The sequence below is a fragment of the Phyllopteryx taeniolatus genome, chromosome 16, assembly GCF_024500385.1.
Source record: "Phyllopteryx taeniolatus isolate TA_2022b chromosome 16, UOR_Ptae_1.2, whole genome shotgun sequence".
In the NCBI taxonomy this organism is placed as follows: Eukaryota; Metazoa; Chordata; class Actinopteri; order Syngnathiformes; family Syngnathidae; genus Phyllopteryx; species Phyllopteryx taeniolatus.
Genome location: NC_084517.1, coordinates 5,865,821 through 5,891,346, shown reverse-complemented (window position 1 = coordinate 5,891,346; position 25,526 = coordinate 5,865,821). Strand labels below are relative to the sequence as shown.

Here is a 25,526-nt window from a genome sequence, read left to right as displayed (position 1 = left end):
GAGCCCAAAAGAAAAAGAAAGTTTTCCGATTTGTGGGACCATTTCAGTCTCATATCCCCACAATAGTATTGGCAAATAAGGCATTTGTTTTCATTTCCTTGTTTCATCCTGTTCCTCTCAGTTTCCGCTTGATCCATCAGAATTAAAATCCATTTCAAAGTAACTGTAATTTAAATGAATCCTTTCAATTTTTTAAAGGTTAAATGTCACATTTGTTCGACTTGAGTACTAGATGTAGAAAAGCAGCTCCACAGCATTATGGATCCTCCACCATGCTTGACTGTTGGCAGGGTTTTCTTTTCCTTAAAGGCTTCATTGCGCCGTCTGTAAACATACTCTTTGTGTGCAATGCTAAAAAGCTCTCTTTTTGTTTCATCTGTCCATAAAATATTGTTTATCATTTGTTCTTTTTGTATCAAATACAGGTTGTCTTCAGGAGATATTCCACATTTAGTACTTAAACTTCATGGGGGCCAAAAATGATGAGCATGACTGTATATCAAATGTTCTGCCTTCATTGTATTAATCTTCATGTTTTGATTGACACTGTCAAAGATGTAACCGAAATTTTAGACACATCTCTCAGTATGATGCAGTTCTACAGAACTACAAATTAAAACCACAATAATGAAGTAATATTACACTTATACTTACTTCAAAGGCAGAATGGTAGATACAGGTCTTGTATTGGTTATCAGAATATTGTGCAAGTATGCTCATAATGTTGCTGTATCTCTCCTACAGCCTGGTCAGTATCTCAACTTTCCCTCAATGGCATGGGATAGTCTACATTTCAGCAATCCAGATTAGTGTTGTACTTTGCAGAGTAAATTATTAAGTATTATGGCCTTTTATTTTGTCTGCAGGGGAGGCCAGAACACTTTCCTGGAGCAAAGTTCTCCACCCCAGTGTAACACTCCAGGAACGCCTCCATCTTATAAACTTCCGACATTACTCGGTAACTACGAGGGCAAGGATGACTTTCCACTCCGCAAGACAGGTACGGGATACAAACGTGGACATGGCCCTGTGATATGGTCTTTTTCACACAGGGCCAGGTAACTTTGAATATTTGTTTTCCTTAACAAATGAAGTTACCATTTAAAAACAGCATTTTAAGTTCACTTGGGTTATATTTGTCTGATATTTAGATGTATGTGTTGATCTTTAATATTAAATTGGGGAACATGCAAAAATATAAGAAGTGGGCCGATACCTTTTCATTGCACTGCAAGCCTACTTAATCAGTCATGTGAAAAAAATGATTAGCTCCAAGATGTTTTCTCTCTTTTCTCTCTCTCGCTCATTTTTCTTTTCATCCAGTGTCAGAGCCTAACCTGAAGGTGCGTTCAAGGTTGAAACAGAAAGTAGCTGAGAGGCGGAGCTCTCCACTCCTCAGAAGGAAAGATGGCACTGTCATCAGCACCTTCAAGAAAAGAGCCATTGAGATTTCAGGTTGCATACATGACACCATGAAAGCTGATAAATATGTTCCAAATTCCATGAAATATTGTGATGTGATTATTTTTTTTCTCCCCTTCCCCCTATCTTTTTTCTTTTTTTCTTTTACAGTCTCCCCTCTCTGTAATAGCGCTCCAGGTTCAGGGCCCAGCAGTCCTAACAGTTCTAATTCAGCTATTGCTAATGGCAACACTGGATCTGTTCCCAATATACAGACTGAGGTACATAAACACACATGCACATACACAGTCAATTTTGCTTGATTGTAAGGAACTCAACTCTGTTGTTATTATCATTACTATTAATTATCATCATCAGCACGTTCCCCGTGAGTCATATAATATTCTGAAGTTGTTTAGCTTTTATTTACCGTAATTTCTCGTATATAATGCGCACCCCCAAAGTGGACCTCAAAGTTCTGGAAAACCCTTCTACCTATGTATAATGCATTTTTACAATGCATGATTTTTCTTCTCCCATATGATCAAAACATGAAGTATTATCTGTATTTTGTTACTTTTTTCAAATAATTATTCTGAAGTTAAGCACTTCACTTGAACACGTAATACTTTTATTTACTTGCTCTTATTTTGAAATTCACAGCCCTACTTTTATTTAGTAAATGAGAATGCACACAGTTGTGCTCATACATTATGTTTGATTACCCAGGCAGAAATTGTAAGATACACCTTTCTCATAACCTCTTGGTGGTGGTGGCATATTGGAATGAAAGTGTACTGCTTTTTCATAACCTCTAGATGGCGGCATACATTTATAAAATAACATTTTCATTTTCCCCTATACCTATGTATAATGCCAACTATTGACTTTTGACAATTTATTTTTGGGGGGGAAATGCGCATTATACACGAGAAATTACGGTACTTACCAAGAGTGCAAAAAGATTATGAGTAAGCCATAGCGTATATGTATAGTTCAGCATAGAAACGGGAGAAACAATGCCCATCCAACTTAGGATGTCCACAACATAAACCAACATTTTTGAGCCCAAACCAATTGACTTCTGGATGAAAACAGTTGCCGCAATATCTTGACTTAATAGTTGACTAGTTGATTTTTGGAACCATACAAATGGTTAATCTCCTCATATTATATACACAACAAATTGATGTATAACCAATTTTGAACTCAGAAGTCAAGGATAATAGGTTACTGTAACACAGAAATACTTGCATTATTTATACCATATGACAATTTGAGATTTTGGTGCAGGTTTTAGCAAGAAAAATGAAGTTAATGCACGTGATTTGTTTTTACGGGCCACATAAAATGGCGTGGTGGGCCGGATCTGGCCCCCGGGCCTTGAGTTTGACACCTGTGCGCTAACCCTTCTGTATGTCTGCAGCTTCGCTCCCTTCATCAGACGCTAGGGGCTGATGGGACATTGAGTCCGCTAAGTCTCTACACATCGCCATCTTTGCCCAATATCTCGTTAGGCCTCCCTGCTAACACGCACATTACGGTAGGCAAAAGACACACACGTAGACAGATGACTATGATACGATATTCAGGTTTTCAATGAATGAATGTTGCACTACATTTTCTATTTCACAAAGCCTGCTGTTACTTTTTGTATCATGTTTGAATCGCACATGCCACGTATACAGTTCACAGTAATTGAACTGTTAAATTGATACTTTCATGAATAACAAAAGTGATTGGTAAATACTGAATTGAGGTCATTATGCAAAAAAGCACAACTCTATCATAGGGCAATTGGTGTTGCCCAAAATTTAGGCCACTGGAATACACTCGTTAGTTGACATAACTCTAGTAACTCTGACTATAAATGTATTGTGTAATTTGCTTATTGAATGCCATGGTAATGCTTAACAGGCCTCCCAGAAGTTATCAAGCCAACAGGAGGCAGAACGTCAAGCCATTCAGTCACTCCGAGCGGGTGGAGCTCTAACTGGGAAGTTTCTCTCCACATCCTCCCTACCTGCAGGTATGGATTTATGTGTTATGTATTCTGTTAGCAATACTATTTTAACTCCTTTTCAATATCATTGTGTAGGTATTCTAATCAGGATTAGAAATGCGAGAGGGTTCAATCAATGGCTATCCCCACTAGCAGCTCAGTAGACCTAATTGTTTCACTAGAATTCACAGCATTTATGATCAATTCAAAGAAACTTCCGAAGATAAATTCATACAGTATTTATTTTAGTCCAGTATGTCTAATAACACGCAATAACACAGTGTACGACTGGTTAGAGCGTCTGCCTCACAGTTTTGAGGACCGGGGTTCAATCCCCGGCCCCACCTGTGTGGAGTTTGCATGTTCTCCCCGTGCCTGCGTGGGTTTTCTCCGGGCACTCCGGTTTCCTCCCACATCCCAAAAACATGCATGCTCTGTTAATTGACAACTCTAAAAGAGCGGCTCAGAAAATGGATGGATGGATGGATGTCTAATAAATCATAATTTTTTTGTATATGTCACTTCCTTTTTCTTAAGTGTTACTGTCATGGAAAATTCTGCATCCGTCAGGGCCTTTTTGTTAGCCAGAGATAGCTGAGCCTCTTCCAGCTCCCGACAACATTACGTGGGAGACAAGTGCAGAGGAGAGATGAACATGAGAGCTGAAACAGGCTCAATAGGCTCAATGTTGCTATTTCTGTCCTCTTATTGTGTTATCATAAAGCTGAGACAATTGTATAAAAGCAGAGGAAGCTCTTCTCATTAAATCATAGGTAACGCTAGATCCCGTTATGGTTGAACAATAACAATAAATATTTGTTATTAAGTTTTTTTTTTTTTATTGTTTTCTTTGCAGGAGTTGGACATGATGTAGAGACTCAGCCTCCTAGCTCGCACTCTGCACATTCTTCATTATTACAACATGTGTTACTACTGGAGCAGGCCAGACAACAAACCGCTATGCTAACTGGTACACCTATTACACACGTCCCAATGCAATCAAACCAAAATGAAGTTGTTGTTTTTTTTTTTTATATCGAGCTTACTGTTTTCATAACCCCCTTCCACACAATTAGTTCCCATCTACAGCCAGTCACCACTGGTTACAGCAGAGAGAGGTTTGTCCAGCGGCATGCGATCGGTCAACAAACTTCCTCGCCATCGGCCTCTAGCTCGTACCCAGAGTGCACCTTTGCCCCAATCGCCCCAGGCCCTCCAGCAGCTGGTAGTTCAGCAGCAACATCAGCACTTTCTGGAGAAACATTACAAGGTATACACGTGCGCACACACAATTACACATAAATGAGTCCACTTATATTTGTTTTTACATCACCTTATTTGTGTAGATGCTTTCAAAGGGGTCAGACCTACCCAGACCACCTCCCACCCATCCAGAGGAGACAGAAGAGGAGCTTACAGAGACCAACGACATGCAGGAGGATGATGTAGGGACAAGCATTCACAGGTGATCACCAATCAAATGGCTTATTTCATCTCAATTGATGTTTTAGATATATTCTTCAGGTATTTGCAATCACACTAAGTTTGAAACCGCTTGGTACATTTGGATCAATCAGACTTCAGACGGAGGGGTCAGATGACAGCACAATCACCTCAGAACGACATAGTGTGCATCCAAAGGAGGAAGAACGAGGAGTTGTACCCGTGAAGGGGGAGAGCACAGAAAGTGAACTGGATGAAGAGGATGAAGAAGATGATGTCATCCAGCTGGGGGATAGCGAGGAAGACGGCAGGGGTAGCTACTCTCAGGTTTGTGCAACTTTTAGAAAGTGACAATCCCAACAAATTGCTGTTATTGCTGTTGGCGGCTATAATGTCCATTACAAAATGCCGACTGATAGTAGGTTTTCAGTTATTCTATGAAAATGCAAAGCTATGACTTACTTTTTCTCACTATTTCTGAAGTGACATGGAACAGACCTGTCACAAATAAGAATTTGCATCCAGTAGAGCTGCAATTAGTAATCGAGTATTCTACTGACAAGTGGATCGGCAAAATCAAGTATGAGGATAAAATATATTTTTGCTTGGTTAAAGAGCAATATGAATACGCTAGAGAAAATGAAACGATTCACTTAATAATGAACGACCAATTGGTTTCCTCTTTTATATAATCAGTAGTATTTTTATAAAATTCACATTGTGCCATATAGCAGGAAACTGCATTTTCTTGTCTACAAACATTTCTAGTGAGTCAATATATATATAAATAGATTCTTGTGAGTATCAAAAACATAAGGCATAACCTTAAAAAAGAGGAACACAAGCTTGTCATAAAGGTACAATTTTATCCAACCGGTATATCTCAGTCGGAACACTAGGGGACATTATATAAAAATCTTATTACATCAAAAAGAGACACGAAGAAGAATGTAGTCACATGTCCAAAAGATGCTAGCTGTGTGCTGATGGATAGGTAAATAAAGTGAATAAACAAAGAAATACAGTGCAAGACTGATTCTTGAGAAGCCTACACTGACTAAACCAGAGTGTAATGTACAGGAAGTCCAGATAGTGCACAGCTGGCCCGCCATGTAACTTTTTGCATGATAGCTCGCAATGTGGATTTTTTATTTCTTTTTTTCTTTTTTGCAATAATTAACGTCCTTATGGTTACATTACATGTCGTTGTCATTTCTGTGTATGTTAACACTGCTTCTTGGAACGTATACCTTATATAGCTGTCACATTTATTGTTGATGTATGTTGTACTGTTTTTTTTTTTTTTATTATTAGTAAATATATATAGATATATATAATGAAACCATTACTTTATGTAGTGTGTGAAAGAATAGCTCTTGGTCAATTCCTCTACCAGCGCGTGTCCAACAGTTTTCTTCTTTAACTGTTAAATGATAATAAAAACTACCTCCACCTTAGCAATAATGGCGTGAGACACTTCCACCTAATAAATAATCATTAAGACCGTCAACATTATGTTGTCGCTTAACATATTTTCCTGTAGTAAAACATTAAGTTGCACATATAGCTATAGCAAGAGAAAGCTACAAAGTGTTGGTTTCTTAATGCTTTGTCTTTTCAAGTCAATGGGTTCAAGTCAAAGTGAAGTCATGAGTCATTGCTGTAGCAAGTCTTTTAACATTATTGTCAAGTCCAAAGTCATCAAATTCATGACTCTAGTCCAAGTCATGTGACTCGAGTCCACACCTTTGTCTATATGTGTCCTGCGACCAGTTCAATGTGTTCACTTTCACCCAAAGTCAGCTGGGATAGGCTCCAGCACCCCGTGACCCTGAGCAGGATAAGAATGAGAATGGATGGATGGATGGATAAACTTGGTTTAGTCAGCAGTCCAGACTCAAAAAAATGAATGATCAACACCTCATTTTCTCTGATTTATCTGCCTTTGTACCATTACAGATGAAAGCTTTCTTAGTTTTCTGACTGGCCTTTTCCAATCTTTGGTTTGTTTTCACATCTAGAACATACATACATGAATGAGTGGCACAGCACAATGCAACTAGTTGACCCTATCCATGTCGAGTATCGGAAAAGGATGTTTTTCTGGGCGGCGCGGCTCAGGTGCTAGAGTGGTCGCAATTTTGACTTTTTTCATATCTTCTTGATCACCACGGGGTACTGTGACAAGGTTGTTTCAGAAATCAAAAGATACTTCATGCAACAAATAACTAGCCAGCTGAAACACGTGATTAAATTAAGTAGTTATAAAATGAAAGGCTTGTCTTTTTTACTTGGTTAATTAATAAAGTCAATTTCCCATTCATTCATTTATGGACTGGTGATATTTTAGCTTCATTGAAGTTTAAGAGACTGTTCAAAAGTGAAAACAAATTTCAAAGTCACAGTAAATGCGTGTTAATTTCCAGACGTAAGGATGTGCGGTTGCTTGTCTCTGAAGCAGGTTGTACTCAACTTCTCTCCCAGTGTTTGTTGAGATGAGCCTGACTGTTTCTTTGTTAGTGGCATATAGTATCTTAATGGACCATAGAAAACGACTTCAACAGACTCAAAATATAGATTTGTGCAATGGCATTATGAATCTTTGAGTGCTATCTTCAGGCTTAGCAGAAATCTCTTCTGAGAAAGTAATACTAACTGACCCGTGCTGTCATTAAATTGTAGAGGTCATGATGTTTGTCACCCTAAGATGCCTCAGTCTTAGTCCAAAATTAGTAATAGTAAGTCAAAAAACAGCAAGTTTTTTTCCATATAAATGTGTGTTTATCACTGGGTTTGGAGCAGTTATTATCGACCATGTTAGAGTATAGAGAGCTGCATTGTGCGGAAGCATATGAAATATAGTAGGTTTGCAAAGTAGCCATCTAAAATATTATTATTACGTACAGTCGCTCGTCTCTGTTTCTTTCTCCCGACTGTTAGTTGTCTATGATATTATAGACTGGCTAATTTGTAATCTATGTTTACTTTTGGAGTTCAGCACAAACAGGTACATAAACAGCAAATGCAGAACCTTTTAAGGTATTTGTAATTGTAATTGAGTGCCAGTCTCAGAAATGTGAACTTGTAAACACATGCATGTTCTTGTAATAACTGATGATGACCAGAGGTTAAGATTTTTGTTTTGTTTTTTAGCCTGCCAGTTTGGGCAGTAAATCACAAGGTTGCCAGCAACATGTGACTTAAGGCAGCAGAGTCATGACACTTTTCCATCAGCTGATGTCAATTTGCAATAATGAAATGAGATCCATTTGTCTCATAATCTCCTACACCTCACCCAGCACATGACTGTAGCAGTAGAAAGCCTATTGCAATAGCATTCAGAATTTGGGTTTGGTTGATGAACATAATAATTTATCAATTGTGTTGAATTATATAAATTGTGTGGAATTAATTGTTGTTAAATCGCATTACCAATGCATTTCTACTTTACCATTGAAACAAGAAAGGATGTATGATGTGACTTGCAACAACATTCCTCACTATAGCAACTCCTCCAGGCAGCTTTATTCCACTTAGCGCAACACTGGCATCAAAACGGGAGTTCGACACAAAAAGAAAGATACTCTCACATCACATATAATAATGTGATGTGAGAGCCGGAGAGACTACGTCTTTCGGCTGGAGAACATGCAAACTCCACGCAGGAGGATCTAAAGCAAGATTTGAAGCAACACATTAGAATAGATCAGTCCAAATGATATGATAACATTTAACTAAATAGATTTGACAAAAAGCGCTAAATGACTCATCACACCATAGACTGTCTAACATTTTGCAGAACAGAACAACTTGGAATTTGTGTAAGAGACAACCCTATGTTGCAATGCTTAGTCACTTTTTGACAGCCATAGATGCACGTCCTCACACACAGTCAATTGTATAGTGTAAACGCATGTCATTGGAAGGAGAAAAAAAGACCAGCTCTTTTCATTCTGACGTGCTGGTCAAAATGCAGACACTTCGAAGTATGCACACACACACACACACAAACCCACGCACGCTTTATTTGACGCTGCATTGACATCACCAGCTGGTGACTCAACCACTGGACTCACTGCCGTGTGAATGTGTATGTGTGTGTTCCAAAATCTCAGTATCTTGGAGTGTGTGTTTTTGTGTCCACCCACACATGATGACTCACCCAGTTCACGGTAGCGAGCACAGCATTATTCCCTATATATAGTCGGTATAGAACTGCTTACACAAACCTTCAATTCCACACACACACACTGACTGAATGGTGCAGAATAGACTGTCTACATAAGAGTTGTAGAAAAAGTATTATGTGAAACATATACTCAGCTCATTAACTTCAGAGATAAGCGAATTGATCCTGCTCTCACTTTCCCATCAGGCCCTGCAACAGATGGGTGTATTCCTCTCCTCGTTGCCTCACAGACCACTGGGAAGAGCACAATCTTCTCCCGCAGCCACTGTCAACCCTGTCAGACATCTCTTTACTACAGGTCAGTGTATGAAACAAATATAAATCCTTAACCTGGATGCTTACCATACAGGACAAGAATCCCTTTTAAAAGTGATACGGTGTTTACATGGGACTCTTTTGCTGCTTGAGGACCTGGAAGACTTGTTGTAATAAATGGCACCATGAATTCTGCTGCCTACAAAAAAATCCTGAAGGAAAATGTCCAGCAATCTGTTCGTGACCTCGAGCTGAAACGAACTTGGGTCCTGCAGCAGGACAATGATCCAAAACACACCAGCAAAAAAAAAAGGAAATCAGGAAGGTGGCAAACACTTTAACACCACTGTGTGTGTGTGTGTGTGTGTTTGTAATATATATATGTGTGTAACCACCCTCAACTGGTCGCCAGCCCATTGCAGGGCACATATAAACAAACAACCATTCGCACTCACATTCACACCTAGGGACAATTTGGAGTCTTCAATCAACCTACCGTGCATGTTTTTGGGATGCTGGAGGAAACCGGAGTACCCGGAGAAAACCCCCGCAGGCACGGGGAGAACATGCAAACTCCACACATGTGAGACCGGATTTGAACCCAGGTCCTCAGAACTGTGAGGCAGATGTGCTAACCAGTCGTCCACCCTACCGCCCAAATGTGTTCAGTGTACAACAAAAACAAAGGAATTGACCTTGCCGTTCCAATACTTTTGGAGGGGACTTTATATAAGGTGTCACGTCAGCCAAATTAAATGAATGCTTTTTGAGAACTACAAACAAAGGTGGACTGACGTTTTATGTAAGTCAAAATTAAGAACCTATAACTTGATTAAAAGAGTTTACAGCCTCAAGCTTTATGTTAGTAGAGCTTCGAGATTTTTTCTGTGCTCGACTTCGATGTGGTATCCTTCCTCTTCCTCTGGAAACAGGTCACTTCTGCGCTGTACCGGAGCAAGAGCGAATGCGCTTTGTGCGAATTGGGTGAAGTGTTGAAAATAAAATGCACTTTTGATTCTATTGTCGTCTGGATCACAATCGAAGATGTCAGGTTTTTTGTAAATTGCTTGCAGACGGTCCCGATTTGTTTTGTATTTCAGTGTCTTGTAAGCCCCGTGAGTGCCGGGCACCTCGTTTTGGTATATGACATTATAAAATAATAAATAATGAACTCACCTACTACATGCATTGCATTTTATACATGTACAGTATTTACAGTAAACATTCCTTTAAACTTAACGGATGCTCTCGTGCCTGATGTGTTATTTACTTATCCCAATGTATTAGAATATGATAAAGTCCATTTATTTCAATACTTATACATTATATAGATTCATCCAACACTTTTCAGAGGGCAAATTCCTGCTTAATTTCTACATTAACAATCATTTTCATTCGTTTCTTGATTGTTTGTGATGTAATATTCTAGTTTCTCGAGATGGTGAATTTTGTTTGCTGGAAGCGAGAATCATCAAAATTGTACCTATTAAAACAAATCCAAATATTTCACTCGGATTATGGGTAGTGCACCTCTATGAGTTGCACTTTTTGAATTGAACTACCTAACTAAATGAAGCTTTTAACACTTGTAATTGATTGACAGGCTCCCGCATGGGGCAGCAGACTGAGATAGTGCTTAGCAAGACTGCCTCACAGTTTGACTGAGGTTCCTGCTCCACGCTCAGCTTCTTCCTGCTTAAGAGTTTGCATGTTGTCCCTGTGCTTGTGTGGGTTTTCTTCCACATTCCCAAAACATGCATATTATTACACTTCGAGCCCCACCTCCAGGCCTGGCTCCGGCGTCCGGGCAAGGCAAACCTCGATCCATTTGATTCTTTCTTCATCTGGGTTTTTGGAACCGTATTATTTTTTTACGTTGTATTGAGTGACAACACCCACTCTTCTTGCCTTTTTATTTTATGTGATGGGTTATTGGGTTATTGCATGGTTGGTTGATTGAAGACTCGAAATTGCCCTTAAGTGTGAATGTGAATGTGAATGCAAACGGTTTGTTTATATATGCCCTGCGATTGGCTGGCCACCGGTTCAGCGTGTACCCGCCTCTCGCCCGAAGATAGCTGGGATAGGCTCCAGCATGCCCGCGACCCTACTGAGGATAAGCGGTACAGAAAATTAATGGATTGATGGGTTTTATTCACTTCACTGCATTTATGTAGCTTTCTTATTCTGTTTCACTTCCGCCAGGACTTGTTTATGACAGTCTGATGTTGAAGCACCAGTGTGTATGTGGCAATGCTCACATCCATCCAGAGCATGCTGGGAGAGTGCAGAGCATCTGGTCCAGGCTGCAGGAGACAGGCTTGCTGGGCCGCTGCGAGGTAGGCACGCATTCACGCACACGTGCACGTACACGATCAGGCACACTTGCGCCGAAAATAAGTCGAGTAAGTGTGCAAACAGCCTTCTCGGTCTCTTGCTGTTTGTGTCTGAGCAGAGAATTCGCGGGCGTAAAGCATCCCTGGATGAGATCCAGACTGTCCATTCCGAGTTTCACACTCTGCTCTATGGAACCAGTCCACTGAATCGACACAAACTGGACCACAAGAAGCTACTGGGTAACAAAAATTTGCAGTTCACAGTGGTTCCTTAACATCGGAGTTTAAAGGTCCCCTTACATCAGAAGCCATTTTTTTTTCTACTGTTTTATGCATAACATGGGTCAAAATGAGTCAGCCCATCTATGGTGTTTTGCATTGTTTGTTAGCGTTAAGCTAGACAGTTGTTGGTTGTCATAAGTACACAGTGTGTAACCCTCTTTGTTTAATGTTTAGTTTGACAGTAAACTTCAACTGGGAGTGGCAGTTAACAGCTTAAAGGTTTTTTGAATTATTGAGGAATTGTTCACTATCTGCCAAACTACTGCTTATTGTGAAGTGGGTTGAGTTCCCTGCCATCATACAGCGCTGGTGTGGTAGATTTTGCTCACAAGTCAAAGCAAAGGCTTATATCTCGAAAAACTTGTAGGTCGGATCACTCGTATGTCAAGGAACCTCTGTATTTTTATTTGATTTTGACCGTTGAAGTTGATTTAAAGTAATATGTCCTTTACCGCTGTCTCGTCTTGTGTACACCAATACCTGTTGTTTCAGGTCCAATCAGCCAGAAGATGTATGCTGTTCTTCCGTGTGGAGGAATAGGGGTGTGTCTTTTTCTCTCACCATCTTTCTCTGGTCATCATAAGTCGGTTCCATTTTTAGAACTTGCGTCCTTTCGAACTTACTGCCTTCTGCAGGTGGACAGTGACACAGTGTGGAATGAGATGCACTCGTCTGCAGCTGTCCGCATGGCAGTGGGCTCTGTTCTTGAGCTGGCCTTCAGCGTGGCAGCCGGGGAACTGAAGGTAACACACACCCACCAACGTATACACACACACTGTTTTCTAAAATGGGCATTACCTTGACCGTCTTTTTTCTGTCTCTGTGCCAGAATGGCTTTGCAGTCGTGCGTCCGCCAGGGCATCATGCAGAAGAATCCACTGCCATGTTCGTAGATGCATCTGATTTTGAAATGCAGTACTAAAGCATTGCATAAAGTTGTTCTTTTATGACGAGGCTTTATAATCAGTCTTCCTTTTTTTCCTTACTTGTCTGTGTGAGAGCAGGGGGTTTTGCTTCTTCAATTCAGTAGCCATCACTGCCAAGCTACTCCAGCATAAACTGGGAGTAGGCAAGATCCTCATCGTGGACTGGGTTAGTGAGCACACACACACGCACGCACACACACGCACGCACACGTATAATAGCACAAAATTCCTTCAGCAGTTGATGCTAAATCTACTAATTGAACATTGTGTGCTGCTGTAGCTCGCAGACTAAAAAGGTTGCAATTTAAATCCTGTTTCTTATTTGTTGTCACGTTTTAGTTTTTTTGTACAGAAACAAGAAACCGTTTAATCATCCAAATAAACACTAAACAACTATACTCCATCAAATTCTCTGCATAAAAGGTTGACCAAACGCTGTATTCCATAACAATGATGCTCTCTCTCGGATGCCACTGTAACCTGTCACTGCAGGACATTCACCATGGCAACGGCACGCAGCAGGCCTTCTACGGTGACCCCAATGTCCTCTACATTTCGCTCCATCGCTACGATGACGGCAACTTTTTTCCTGGCAGCGGAGCGCCTGAGGAGGTAAACACACAAACCTGGATTTCCATCATCCTTGAAACCCAGACTATAATTCCAATGATTCTCTGTTCTCGGTCCTGTGTAACAGGAAAGAGGCTCATTGTAGAAGATGAAAAGAAAATAAGACAGATCTGTTCCTTACTTCCCTAGTGATTATTAGGCTTTACACGATCAGGATTTTTGGGGACGATCACCGATCAGCTAGTTTAAAAAAACGATAACCGATCATTGATCCGATCACAAGATGGAGCAATGTGTCTGTTTAAATGACTTGTTCATTTACTGTATATACTTGTGTACTGTATACTGAGTATTTTCTAGCATTTTAGACAAAAGGTAAAACAATGACCTCAAGGATTGGCCACTGACATAAGTTTAAAGTTCTGTCAAGTCAAACCCACAATACTTGAGACGGAAAGAATGGCTGCTAACTGACTGTAATTCAATTACTTTATTACAATGAAATTTCTTTAACGGCACAGTGGTCGACTGCCTCACAATTCTGAGGACCGGGGTTCAAATCCCGGCCTCGCCTGTTTTCCCTGTGCCTGTATGGGTTTTCTCCAGGTACTCCGGTTTCCTCCCACATCCCAAAAATAGGCATGCTAGGTTAATTGAGGACTCTAAATTGTCCGTAGGTGTGAATGTGAGTGCGAATGGTTGTTTGTCTATATGTGCCCTGCGATTGGCTGGCGACCAGTTCAGGGTGTACTCCGCCTCTCCCCCGTAGATAGCTGGGATAGGCTCCAGCACCGGTGGAAAGTCTGGTGATTGTGTTGGTGCATTTACACTGCAGGTCCAAGTTCCCAATTCCAATGTAGTGCTTATATCTTATTTGAGGGTTTATTTCTATGTACATATCAAGTAACACATAACTGAGTTTGTGCTGACGGACCACATGAAACAACCCACATGCTGTAAATAACTGCCAAAGTTCATTTTAAATCCAGCCTAAGCCAAATAGTACTTAGTGCCTATTTCATATATATATTTTTTTTACGTATTACATTTACAAGTGAACTGTATCCGATATCACAGTTTACATTTATTAAACATGTGAAACAAGTACACAGTAATAAATACATAATACAAATATTAAGCGTTAAATACCCTTTAGTTGGTCAAGACCGACTCCCAAACTCTAATAGACGTATGAACTTCCAAATGTTCTTTTCCTCAGGTGGGATCAGGTGCAGGTGTTGGCTTTAACGTGAACATAGCGTGGACTGGAGGAGTAGAGCCCCCTATGGGTGATGTTGAGTACCTCACTGCCTTCAGGTAAACACAATTGCCTCTTTGAAATAAATGTTTTAGTACAATGTACAAGCTGCAACACCGCTGCGAGGTTTGAGATACTAGAGAAAATAGTAAGGATGGGCAAGTACAGATACTGGGTATCTGTATCGGGCCGATACCGGCCTTATTTCAAGGTACCGGCGACTCATGAAGGCTGCCAATACCGGCCATCGATACTTAAGGCAAATAAAATCTGACATCGACTAAGTCCCCCTCGCAGCAGTTGGCGCTACGGTGCGGCGGTTTGACACATCGGCGAATCATCATGTGTGTCAGAAAGAAAAAGAGAGAGAGTTTCGCAATTGTTCATTTAAATTTTACATATCACTATACAGTGGGGCAAAAAAGTATTTAGTCAGCCACCAAATGTGCAAATTCTCCCACTTAAAAAGATGAGCGAGGCCTGTAATTTTCATCATAGGTATACCTCACCTATGAGAGACAAAATGCGAAGGAAACAAATCCAGAAAAATCACATTTTAAAGAATTTAGCAGCAAATTATGGTGGAAAACAAATGTTTTGTCAATAATAAAAGTTCATCTCAATACTTTGTTATATACCCTTTGTTGGCAGTGACGGAGGTCAAACGTTTTCTGTACGTCTTCACAAACTGTTGCTGGTATTTTGGCCCATTCTTCCATGCAGATCTCGTCTAGAGCAGTAATGTTTTGGGGCTGTCGCTGGCCAACGCAGACTTTCAACTCCCTCCAAAGATTTTCTATGAGGTTGAGATCTGGAGACTGGCTAGGCCACTCCGGGACCTTGAAATGCTTCTTACGAAGCCACTCCTTCATTGCCCAGGGCGGTGTGTTTGGGATCATTGTCATGCTGAAAGACCCAGCCACGTTTCATGGTCAATGCCCTTGCTGATGGAAGGAGGTTTTCACTTAAAATCTCCCGATACATGGCCCCATTCATTCTTTCTTTACACGGGATCAGTCGTCCTGGTCCCTTTGCAGAAAAACAGCCCCAAAGCATGATGTTTCCACCCCCATGCTTCACAGTAGGACTGGTGTTCTTCGGATGCAACTCAGCATTCTTTCTCCTCCAAACACGGCAAGTTGAGTTTTTCCAAAAAGTTCTATTTTGGTTTCATATGACCTCTTCTGGATCATCCAAATGCTCTCCAGCGAACTTCAGACGGGCCTTTGTTACTGTGGTGCCAGCTCTCTGCAGGTCATCCACGAGGTCCCCCCCGTGTGGTTCTGGGATTTTTGCTCACCGTTCTTGTGATCATTTTGACCCCACGGGGTGAGCCACAGATCGGGGGAGATTATCGGTGGTCTTGTATGGCTTCCATTTTCAAATAATTGTGGGAACCCACAGTTGATTTCTTCACACCGAGCTGCTTACCTATTGCAGATTCAGTCTTCCCAGCCTGGTGCAGGTCTACAATTTAGTTTCTGGTGTCCTTTGACAGCTCTTTGGTGTTGGCCATAGTGGAGTTTGGCGTGTGACCGTTTGAGGTTGTGGACAGGTTCGACATTTCTTTTATGCTGATAACAAGTTCAAAGAGTTGCCATTAATACAGGTAACGAGCGGAGGACGGAGGAGCCTCTTAAATAAGAACTTACAGGTCTGTGAGAGCCAGAAATCTAGCTTGTTTGTAAGTGACCAAATACTTATTTTCCACCAGAATTTGCCAGTACATTCTTTAACAATCAGAAAATGTGATTTTCTGGCTTTTCTTTTCTCATTTTGTCTCTCATAGGTGTGAGGTATACCTATGATGAAAATTACAAGAATTCTCTCAGCTTTTTAAGTGGGAGAACAATTTGTGGCTGACTAAACACTTTTTTGCCCCACTGTAAGTAACAGTGGTATCGGTGAGTACCGTCTGAAAAAAGTGCTATTCAACATGTCACGGTCACACACAAACAAAACCTATGGTTAATGTTTACTTAATGAATCTGCTGGTTATTGCCACTTTATGTACAGAGCGATTGAAAAGTAACTACCTAGTCCTTACATTTTTTTAAATGTTCATTTTCTATTTTTTTTAATGTTTGTTAAATTTTTTTCCCCCAAGAAATCTATATGAGAGGAATGTTAGTGTTTGGGATGAGGTTTTATTTAAAATTCAATATGTGCAGAAGAATTGACTACCTGCTGGAATCGCCACAACTGATTTCACCAGGAACCCTTGTCGTACAGAAGACATAATTCCTCGTATTTGCGCGTCAAGTTCTTCGAAAGTCTTTGGTTTGGTACAGTAGACTTGCTCTTTTAACAAACCCCAAAGACAAAAGTTGAGACGTGAGGCTTGCCACTTGCACGATGACCCATGAATCCTCTGGGCGAGTGGGCATTCAGTCATTCACATACAACAATAGCTATATGTGGAAAATCAAATGTTCAGCATTCTCCCAAGCACTAATAACCGTTCAGATTTCATTGCGCATCCTGAGAAGATTCCTTCTGGCATTCATGGTATCGCAAAGAATAATTGGACCCACGAGGCTTTCCGAAGGCCCATCCCATACCACACCATTACTTCAATTATTGCACATACAAAATACAGATTCAATTTCACACATTAGAACAAATATGTTTTAAAAAATTTGGGGGGGGGGGGGGGAAACCCCTCAATAAATAATTGAAAATATGGAGTTACTTTTCAATCAAGGTTATACCATATCATTGTAAGTGATGGTTTTCAAGCTCGTTGCGTCATTAAGCCTTAAAGTGCTGTAATCCGCTGAACTAACCCTGTCGGGATGCTTCTGTGCATGTTTTGCGCAGGAGTGTGGTGATGCCGATTGCTCAGCAGTTCAGCCCAGACGTGATTCTGGTGTCTGCAGGCTTTGATGCGGTGGAGGGTCATCAGTCTCCTCTAGGAGGTTACATTGTCTCTGCCAAATGTGAGTGTCAAACGGGTTACCATGGCGACCTACCTGTTTCCAGTAGCAAAACGTCTGACAGACTGAAGATGCATGTTAAAAATGATTTGCCGTACTGTATGCATGTCTGAATATATGTTTGCGTTACTGCTGTTTTGGCAGGTTTTGGTCTGCTCACCCAGCTCCTGATGGGTCTGGCTGGTGGGCGTGTTGTTATGGCACTAGAGGGGGGTCATGACCTCACCGCCATCTGTGACGCATCAGAAGCCTGCGTCTCTGCTCTCCTTGGAGACCCGGTAAGAGAGTCTACATATTCTGCAGGTTGATCTCTGCCATAGACTTGGTAACTTTACATGAGCCTTTTTCAGTTTTGCGACATTGTTGCTGCTCGTCTAAGCTGACATTACACTAAATAGGTCAAACAAGATTTTCAAAATACGCTGTTATAACCCACACAGGATTAATTGTTAATGGCGTGCATTCAGAGATAGGCAAGGCAATGTTATGAATAACATTGAAACATTGTTAAAATACAAGTTGAAACTAAGTTAAGCACTAATAATTTGAAGACATCTCACACTCAAGTCTTACTTGATAATGCGAAGTTGAGTCACACCGCCAGACCTCTGTGAAAGGTGGTCTTACTCCTCGCAACTTCCAATTTATATTCTTCTATTCTCCCGTTTTTCTCCCAACAGCCTTTGTTGAGTCTGGTCCTTTCGAAAGTGTGCAGTAAGACAAAGCCTTAATTCTTTGAGAAACACTTCTTGTGAGTTATGCTGAGGTGTCGTGACAAATTAAGATTCGGAAATGTTTATATATTTACAATGGCTTGGAAAAGTAGTCGTACCCTTTGGAACTTTTCCACAATCTGTCCTTTTACAACTACTAACATACGCGTGGTCTTTATTGGCCTGAGTCCCCTTTACCGTGATACCCCGCGAATAAAATCTACAGTGCAACCAATTGCATGTCGTAGAAATCATTCTTCTGTCAAATGCATACTTTATGTTTCTGCTTGTCTTTGTTTGTGAGAGTTCCTACATTTTTAGTGGCCACTTGAGATTTTTTTTTAAATATATATTTTTAAGTGCATTAAAAGTGTTGGGTTTTGATTTTTATGAAGTTATTTTGACCCCCTGCCTTACGTTACAGTTGCCAGCAGAGCTGATTTCTTCTACCAGACATTTTTAGAACTCTTCCAATAAAAATGACATATTTTTGAATGAAAGGCAGAAAATGACACCAGAAAGTCGATTATCATCTCATGATAAAACAAAAGGGATCCCTTAAAACGTAAATAAACAATATTAATAGTTTAAGTACCGCTAAACTAGGCCTCTACCACTCATCTTAAACCATACGTAAACATGCAGACAATAAAGAAAATGGGCATAAATGTCTGCAAAGCTGTTCCCAGTCCACTTGCAGCTGTAATTTTTTCGAAGTGTTGACTCAGGGGAGCTGAATACTTTAGATTTGGATTTGTAAAATATTTGAATCATTGTTGACCATTTTCCTTCCGCTTCTCAATTATGAGCTACTTTAGCATTTTTGTTTTTCTTCGCCCAGATAAAACACCCAGTAGAGGTGAGTGACAAGCGCATGATAACTCACTCTGTGTGTGTCCTTCACAGAGTGACTCTGCATTTCAGTGGCCTCAAGAGAAGCCTTGTCCAAAAGCCTGTGCCTCGCTAGAACGAGTGATCGAAATTCAGAGTGAGTCAAGGCGCGCACACTCTGCACACTCTGTCGAACTCGCAGCCACAGCACGTCTTCCTCTCACGCCGTGTGTTTCTATGACTCTTCCAGGTGAACACTGGTCTTGCCTCCAAACGACGAGCAGCCGCTCACTACTGGACGGCCCCCTGGGAGCTCAGCGTCAATCGGAGAAGGACGAGGCAGACACCGTTAGCGCCATGGCCTCTTTGAGTGTGGATGTAGCGCAGTCAGGCTCCACCGCCGACATCAGTGACGCCACCAGGTCAGTGGAGTAGAGAAAGCTCTGCTAGTATACTCTTTGTTTGCACTAGTAAAACTACTGTCTTACTACAGTAGTAAAAAAAATGTCCACTACTGCCTTTGACTACAGTATGACATTTTTGCATACTAGTGTGACAACTACATGTTACTAGTTGACATCTGTGCACTACTAGTACTACTAGTGCGGCACTAACTAATTCACTAATTTGATCACGACACTAGTAGTATTAGTATCACGCAATTGTCAAGTAGTGCACAGTTTTGCCTCACTAGTAACATGTAGCTGTCCTACTAGTGAGGACAAAATGCACTGAATTATCTTGCTAGTGAGGAGAAAGTGTACTAGTACATGGCCCTTCAGCTGGATATCAAGGCTGTCAAATAAATCAGATAGTTAATGCTATGCAGCTTGAGGATCACGCACTAGTACGATATGTCCTCACTTGTAAGGCAATTCAGTGCACTAGCGGAACGGCTGTGTTTAACTGCCCTCCATTATTTATTTCTTCGCATGAGTAGGAGAACTACATAGTCGGGCAAAACTACTAGTGGGCATTTTGGACTTTTGAGATCAAATTGGAGTGAACGTGGCCACTGAACTAAAATGACTTTGACACCCCTGATTTCTGGTGTCTTCCAGGTCGACAGAAGAGCCAATGGAAGAGGAGCCTGTTTTGTAAGACGGACGCACGCATGAATGCCACCTTAACCTCCTCCTGGCACCTACTCTACCTTCTTATGGATTGTGTACGAGTACACACACATTCATGCAGAGTGGAAATGTTGTGGATGACCACAAGTGGCCGCATAAGCGCTCAAAAGGTCAGTTCTCTCCATCGGAGGAGCAGACAAATTGTAAGCATCTCCACGGCAACCGGAGGAGGGGCATGTCAGCAAGGACACGCCTCTCGTGTAACGTTGACGCTCCCTGCTCTCCTTACAAGCTGCACATATCACCACTGAGTCCCCTTTGCTGGTCACATCTGTGAGTGACGGTTGGACAGCGCGGCTCTCCGCTGATGGAGCAGGAAGTTGGAAGCTGAATAGAGGATGAGAAGGAACTCGGTGCCTTTTTGTCTAACCCACGCGCGCACACATACAGACAATAAGAACACATCCAATCAGAAACCAGAAACAGCAACCACCTCAGCAAACGAACCAGCCAATAAGGACTGAAGGAACACAGCAATGCGCACACACATACAGCTGTGTTTTCACTTGGTCACTTCATTTTCTTCTCATCTGGTTGCCTTAATTTGTTGATGGTATGTATTTTAGAGAGGAAGAGGGAGAGGTTGTGACATTTGGAAAAGAGGGAGGTGAGGTGCGGCAAGCTTTAAAGACGCTTTATTTATTCTTTGAACTATATGATGTGTGTCACTTGAAACCACCGCCTCTTTCTCTCTTTCTTTCCTCTCGAAAGGCGACCGTGGGATTGTGGCATGTCCCTCTTTTTTTATTTGTAGGGGTTTTTTTTTTTTATTATTATTATTGTACTGGTGTTATAACTGTGTCCTGTCTTGTTGCCCACAGTTGCATCACAGTGTCAGTCGTTTTTCTAAATCTGTATATACTTCGATGTAAAAAACAAAACTTTTTTTTTTTTTTATATTAAATACAAGAAAAATTATTATATATATATATATATATACACATATATACACATTTTGTCATCCCTTACACTTACATAGGGATCGGGCAAAACGTTAAGAAGACATCTGTGTAGTTTAATAACAGCACTACAAGTTGGAGCGAGGAGTGAAATTTGGATTCATTCCCTAAACACTGAAGCCTGTAATCCTTAGAGAGAGAATTCATTGAGGGCTGTTATGTTATAATGGGTGTATCTAATAAATTCAACGTGTGACGATGGGTAACAGATGCATATAAATACAACGATCTTTTCGATTAATTCTGAAATTCATCTGTAGCTCAGCTCTTACAGGATGAGGTGGTGTACTAGCGGTTTTGGCAGCTTTGTGATGATTCTCCCTTTTAATTCGTCACCCGTCTATACATATATATGTGTATATTTCGCTAAAACAGTGTTTTATCCTGTCAGAGTGGTTATATGAATATATTCTAGAATTATATTTTTGACTTAAAGGAAGCTCAAAACCAGTTTAGTGTGGACACATGATGATGATGATGATGATGTCAATGGAGGTGGGCAGCAGGCTCTGGCTCCTCTGGTAGGACCAAGACTGGACTACACATATGGAGATCATTCATAAATGCAAAGTTGGAAATGTCCAGCAGTGGCATACAGTCGAATTGCTGAAAATGCCATAATTGCAACTAATGCCTATAATTAGAATTTGATTTTTGTCATGATGCGTGATGATGCACATGAGCAAGACCATCCAACGTCTTTCCCTTTAAACTCAATGCAAACTAATTCTGATCAAAGATGCTAAGTTATTACTGTAGACCTTTTTTTTTGGGCAGCTTAGCTTTTCTATTATTTGTCATCATGGTCCACACACTGAATCAAAGGGTTGTCTACACACACACACATACACGTGTGTGCGTGTGTGTGTATATATACACTGACCAAAAATAGAAACGCAACACTTTTGTTTTTGCTCCCGTTTTTCGTGAGCTGGACTCCAAGATCTAAAACCTTTTCTCCATGCACAAAAGGCCATTTCCCGCAAATATTGTTCACAAATCTCTCTATAGCTGTGTTCGTGAACATTTCTCCTTGGTCGAGATAATCCATCCCACCTCACAGGTGTGGCATATCAAGATGCTGATTAGACAGCATAATTGTTGCACAGGTGTGCCATAGGCTGGCCACAATAAAAGGCCACTCTGAAATGGGCAGTTTTATCACACAGATGTCGCAAGTTCTGAGGGAGCGTGCAATTGGCATGCTGACTGCAGGAATGTCCACCAGAGCTGTTGCCTGTCAATTGAATGTTCTTGTCTCGACCATAAGCATTTCAGACAATTTGGCTGTACATCCAACCGGCCTCACAACCGCAGATCACGAGTAACCACAGCGGCCCAGGACCTCCACATCCAGCATGTTCACCTCCAAGATCGTCTGAGACCAGCCACCCGGACAGTTGCTGCAACCATAACCATCGGTTTGCATAACCAAAGAATTTCTGCACAAACTGTCAGAAACTGTCTCAGGGAAGCTCATCTGCATTCTTGTCGTCCTCATCGGGGTCTCGACCTGACTGCAGTTCGTCATCGTAACCGACTTGAGTGGGCGAATGCTCCCATTCGATGGCGTCTGGCACGGCAGAGAGGTGTTCTCTTCGTGGATGAATCCTGGTTTTCAGTGTTCAGGGCAGACGGCAGACAGGGTGTGTGGCGTCGTGCGGGTGAGCGGTTTGCTGATGTCAACGATGGATCGAGTGGCCCACGGTGGCGATGGGCAACGAACACAGGTGCATTTTATTGATACCGTGACGAGATCCTGAGGCCCGTTGTTGTGCCATTCATCCACGACCGTCACCTCATGTTGCAGCGTGATAATGCACGGCCCCGTGTTGCAGGGATCTGTACACAATTCCTGGAAGCTGAAAACATCCCAGTTCTTGCATGGCCACCATACTCACCGGACATGTCACCCATTGAGCACGGCGTGTTCCAGTTCCTGCCGATATCCGGCAACTTCGCACAGCCCTTGAAGAGGAGTGGACCAACATTCCACAGGCCACAATCAACAACCTGATCAACTCTATGCGAAGGAGATGTGTTGCACTGCGTGAGGCAAATGGTGGTCACACCAGATACTGACTGGCTTTCGGACCCCCCCACAATAAAGCTGCACATTTCAGAGTGGCCAGCCTAAGGCACACCTGTGCAATAATCATGCCGTCTAATCAGCATCTTGATTTGCCACACCTGTGAGGTGGGATGGATTATCTCGCCAAAAGGAGAAATGCCCACTAACACAGATTTAGACAGATTTGAGGGAAATGGCCTTTTGTGCATGGAGAAAAGGTTTTAGATCTTTTGAGTCCAGCTCACAAAAAATGGGAGCAAAAATTAAAGTGTTGCGTTTGTATTTTTGTTCAGTATATATATATACATATATACACACACACACACACACACACACAGCAGTTGATAGGGTCTGAGCCCTTCCCGAACAATTCAACTGACGCCGACCCAAAAAAAGCTTGTAATGGCCTATGGATGCCACACGATGGCGGCAAAGCACTTTCTTCTACTTGACAAGGCTATGGCTTGGCTACATGAAGCTCCTCCCCTCACTTCAACATAGTTCCTTAGCCCCAAGATGCCACAAGATATGGGGCCCAAGCAATATTTTTATATTATACATGGCTTTGGCCTGAGCACAAAAACAGCCAACTGGTGAGGTTTTTTTCCGCAAACAACAGTGGATAAGTTCCCCCAAAACATCCGCGAATAGGCAAAGTTGCTAATGCTAACCTGCGAACACCTGGTGGTTCACTGTATATGATTCAGCAGTCGTCAATCAAACAAACGTCAGTTGACAAGGACTGAAATTCTGTTGTTTGCACCCGCTTTTGTAAAGCCTGGCCAACTACCCACAATATGTGATCACCAATATTTAACCTCAAGCAAAGTTTATTTCCCATGATTCTTTGTGGTGTAGGGCGTGAGCGAGTCTTGTAGCTGGTGTCGCTGCTTCCGGGTCTCAACTGTTCCAAGCAATTTTAGGACAGCAATTAGAGTTTCATGTCTGTGTCGATTGCTCATGATCCAAAGCACACCACATCTTCTTTAAAACATGGTGTCACTGTCCAAATATGTCTGGGCCTAACGGTAGTTGATGACTTAGTGCTACTAGTAGTACTAGTGATGTCAAATTCTGGTTAACATCTAGCGCTTCAGTAGTCGTAGTACTAGTGGCATGCAGATGTCAACCATTGTGTTTTTCCTCACTAATGAGACAGTCGTTCCACTAATGCGCCTGATTTCATACAGTCGTGGAAAAAAGTTCGCGTAAAACGGTCATTCTACTTGTACACTGAATTGTCATACTCATCATGTCAAAGGGCGTACTAGTACATTGACAACTCAACACACTAGTAGAAATGGAATAAATGCTCCATTGACTTTCCACAACACGAACAGTTCAGTGACGACTGCTGACTCCGTTCTTCTAATTCCAAAACAAATTTCCCCATAATGTAAACATTGTCAAAATGTCATTGTCATAAACTCTATAAAACTGTACAGGCCACGTTTCAGCCAAAAGTTGTATCAATCTTAGCGGTCATACGTGTAAAAAGAAGTTCATCACTGAAGAATACAAAGATTCAATGAAACTACTCACCTTTTGAAGACACGAAATGGAGAGGGAACAGGAAGGTGCTTGCAGACATTTTGCTGGCGTTCATACGAGTTTCTTTCTGTCAGAACATCCACCATAAGAACAATACTGCACGTTCAACCTGACAAGTTTTTTTTTTTTTTTTTTTTTTAAGCCAGATGCTCAATCAATGGTCAACTCTGAGTTGGTATTACAAATAAAAAGGCACTTGAGATGCTTCATATCCATCAGGAATACACTCCAAAAACTATTACAAAATGTTGAGATGACGTCCTATTTTTAGGTGAATGTCTTCCACACAATTGCATTTTCTTAAATCAGCGCAACAATATTGACTTTAACAGTAACGGGAAAAGTCCTTTCCCCGATGCATGTTGACTTGACCTAAAAATAAGAACTAGTCTGTTGTCGTTTTCTACCATATGCAGCTCCAGCGACCCTTTTCAAAAAGCTTCAAAACGCAACTGTGCTTAGTAATATACTGGCTTTACGACGGCGTTCAGTTCCAACAGCAGCGACGTTACCGAAATTCGTACGCAAGTCGGAACGTGTGGTGGTCTCTCTCTAACGACTCTAACATAGTATATATATAGTCATAATTACAGTACACATTTGTATGTAAAACACTTGCAGCCCATAGATATTAAACAATCCAATGTAAAACATGAAGTATAGTTGTACT

At 41.3% G+C, this 25,526-nt stretch overlaps 1 protein-coding gene and 1 long non-coding RNA gene across 8 annotated transcripts in view; one reads left to right on the top strand and one right to left on the bottom strand.

Moving 5' to 3' along the window:
• hdac5 (histone deacetylase 5) overlaps positions 1 to 21,440 on the top strand; it is a 55,876-nt gene extending 34,436 nt beyond the window's left edge. For 6 of the 7 annotated variants that reach the window (XM_061748298.1, XM_061748302.1, XM_061748301.1 and 3 more), the window contains 23 exons: positions 867 to 1,000; positions 1,324 to 1,455; positions 1,573 to 1,682; positions 2,828 to 2,944; positions 3,319 to 3,430; positions 4,260 to 4,373; positions 4,480 to 4,673; positions 4,750 to 4,868; positions 4,981 to 5,173; positions 9,222 to 9,333; positions 11,496 to 11,629; positions 11,746 to 11,866; positions 12,401 to 12,450; positions 12,544 to 12,651; positions 12,738 to 12,793; positions 12,913 to 13,000; positions 13,327 to 13,446; positions 14,624 to 14,721; positions 17,483 to 17,601; positions 17,743 to 17,876; positions 19,218 to 19,299; positions 19,393 to 19,564; positions 20,204 to 21,440. In XM_061748298.1, coding sequence (XP_061604282.1) covers positions 867 to 1,000; positions 1,324 to 1,455; positions 1,573 to 1,682; positions 2,828 to 2,944; positions 3,319 to 3,430; positions 4,260 to 4,373; positions 4,480 to 4,673; positions 4,750 to 4,868; positions 4,981 to 5,173; positions 9,222 to 9,333; positions 11,496 to 11,629; positions 11,746 to 11,866; positions 12,401 to 12,450; positions 12,544 to 12,651; positions 12,738 to 12,793; positions 12,913 to 13,000; positions 13,327 to 13,446; positions 14,624 to 14,721; positions 17,483 to 17,601; positions 17,743 to 17,876; positions 19,218 to 19,299; positions 19,393 to 19,564; positions 20,204 to 20,243 — 2,659 coding nt within the window. In that variant the 3' untranslated portion in view covers positions 20,244 to 21,440. Of the gene's footprint in view, positions 1 to 866; positions 1,001 to 1,323; positions 1,456 to 1,572; positions 1,683 to 2,827; positions 2,945 to 3,318; positions 3,431 to 4,259; positions 4,374 to 4,479; positions 4,674 to 4,749; positions 4,869 to 4,980; positions 5,174 to 9,221; positions 9,334 to 11,495; positions 11,630 to 11,745; positions 11,867 to 12,400; positions 12,451 to 12,543; positions 12,652 to 12,737; positions 12,794 to 12,912; positions 13,001 to 13,326; positions 13,447 to 14,623; positions 14,722 to 16,451; positions 17,141 to 17,482; positions 17,602 to 17,742; positions 17,877 to 19,217; positions 19,300 to 19,392; positions 19,565 to 20,203 lie in introns of those variants that run through there. The other variant, XM_061748303.1, reaches the window with a different exon arrangement.
• On the bottom strand, positions 12,227 to 13,035 carry LOC133465462 (uncharacterized). Its single transcript, XR_009784634.1, has 3 exons — positions 12,895 to 13,035; positions 12,707 to 12,807; positions 12,227 to 12,537 (listed from the first exon to the last, which is right to left on the bottom strand). It is a non-coding gene; the product is annotated as an uncharacterized LOC133465462 (long non-coding RNA).
• Positions 21,441 to 25,526: the final 4,086 nt, after the last annotated feature.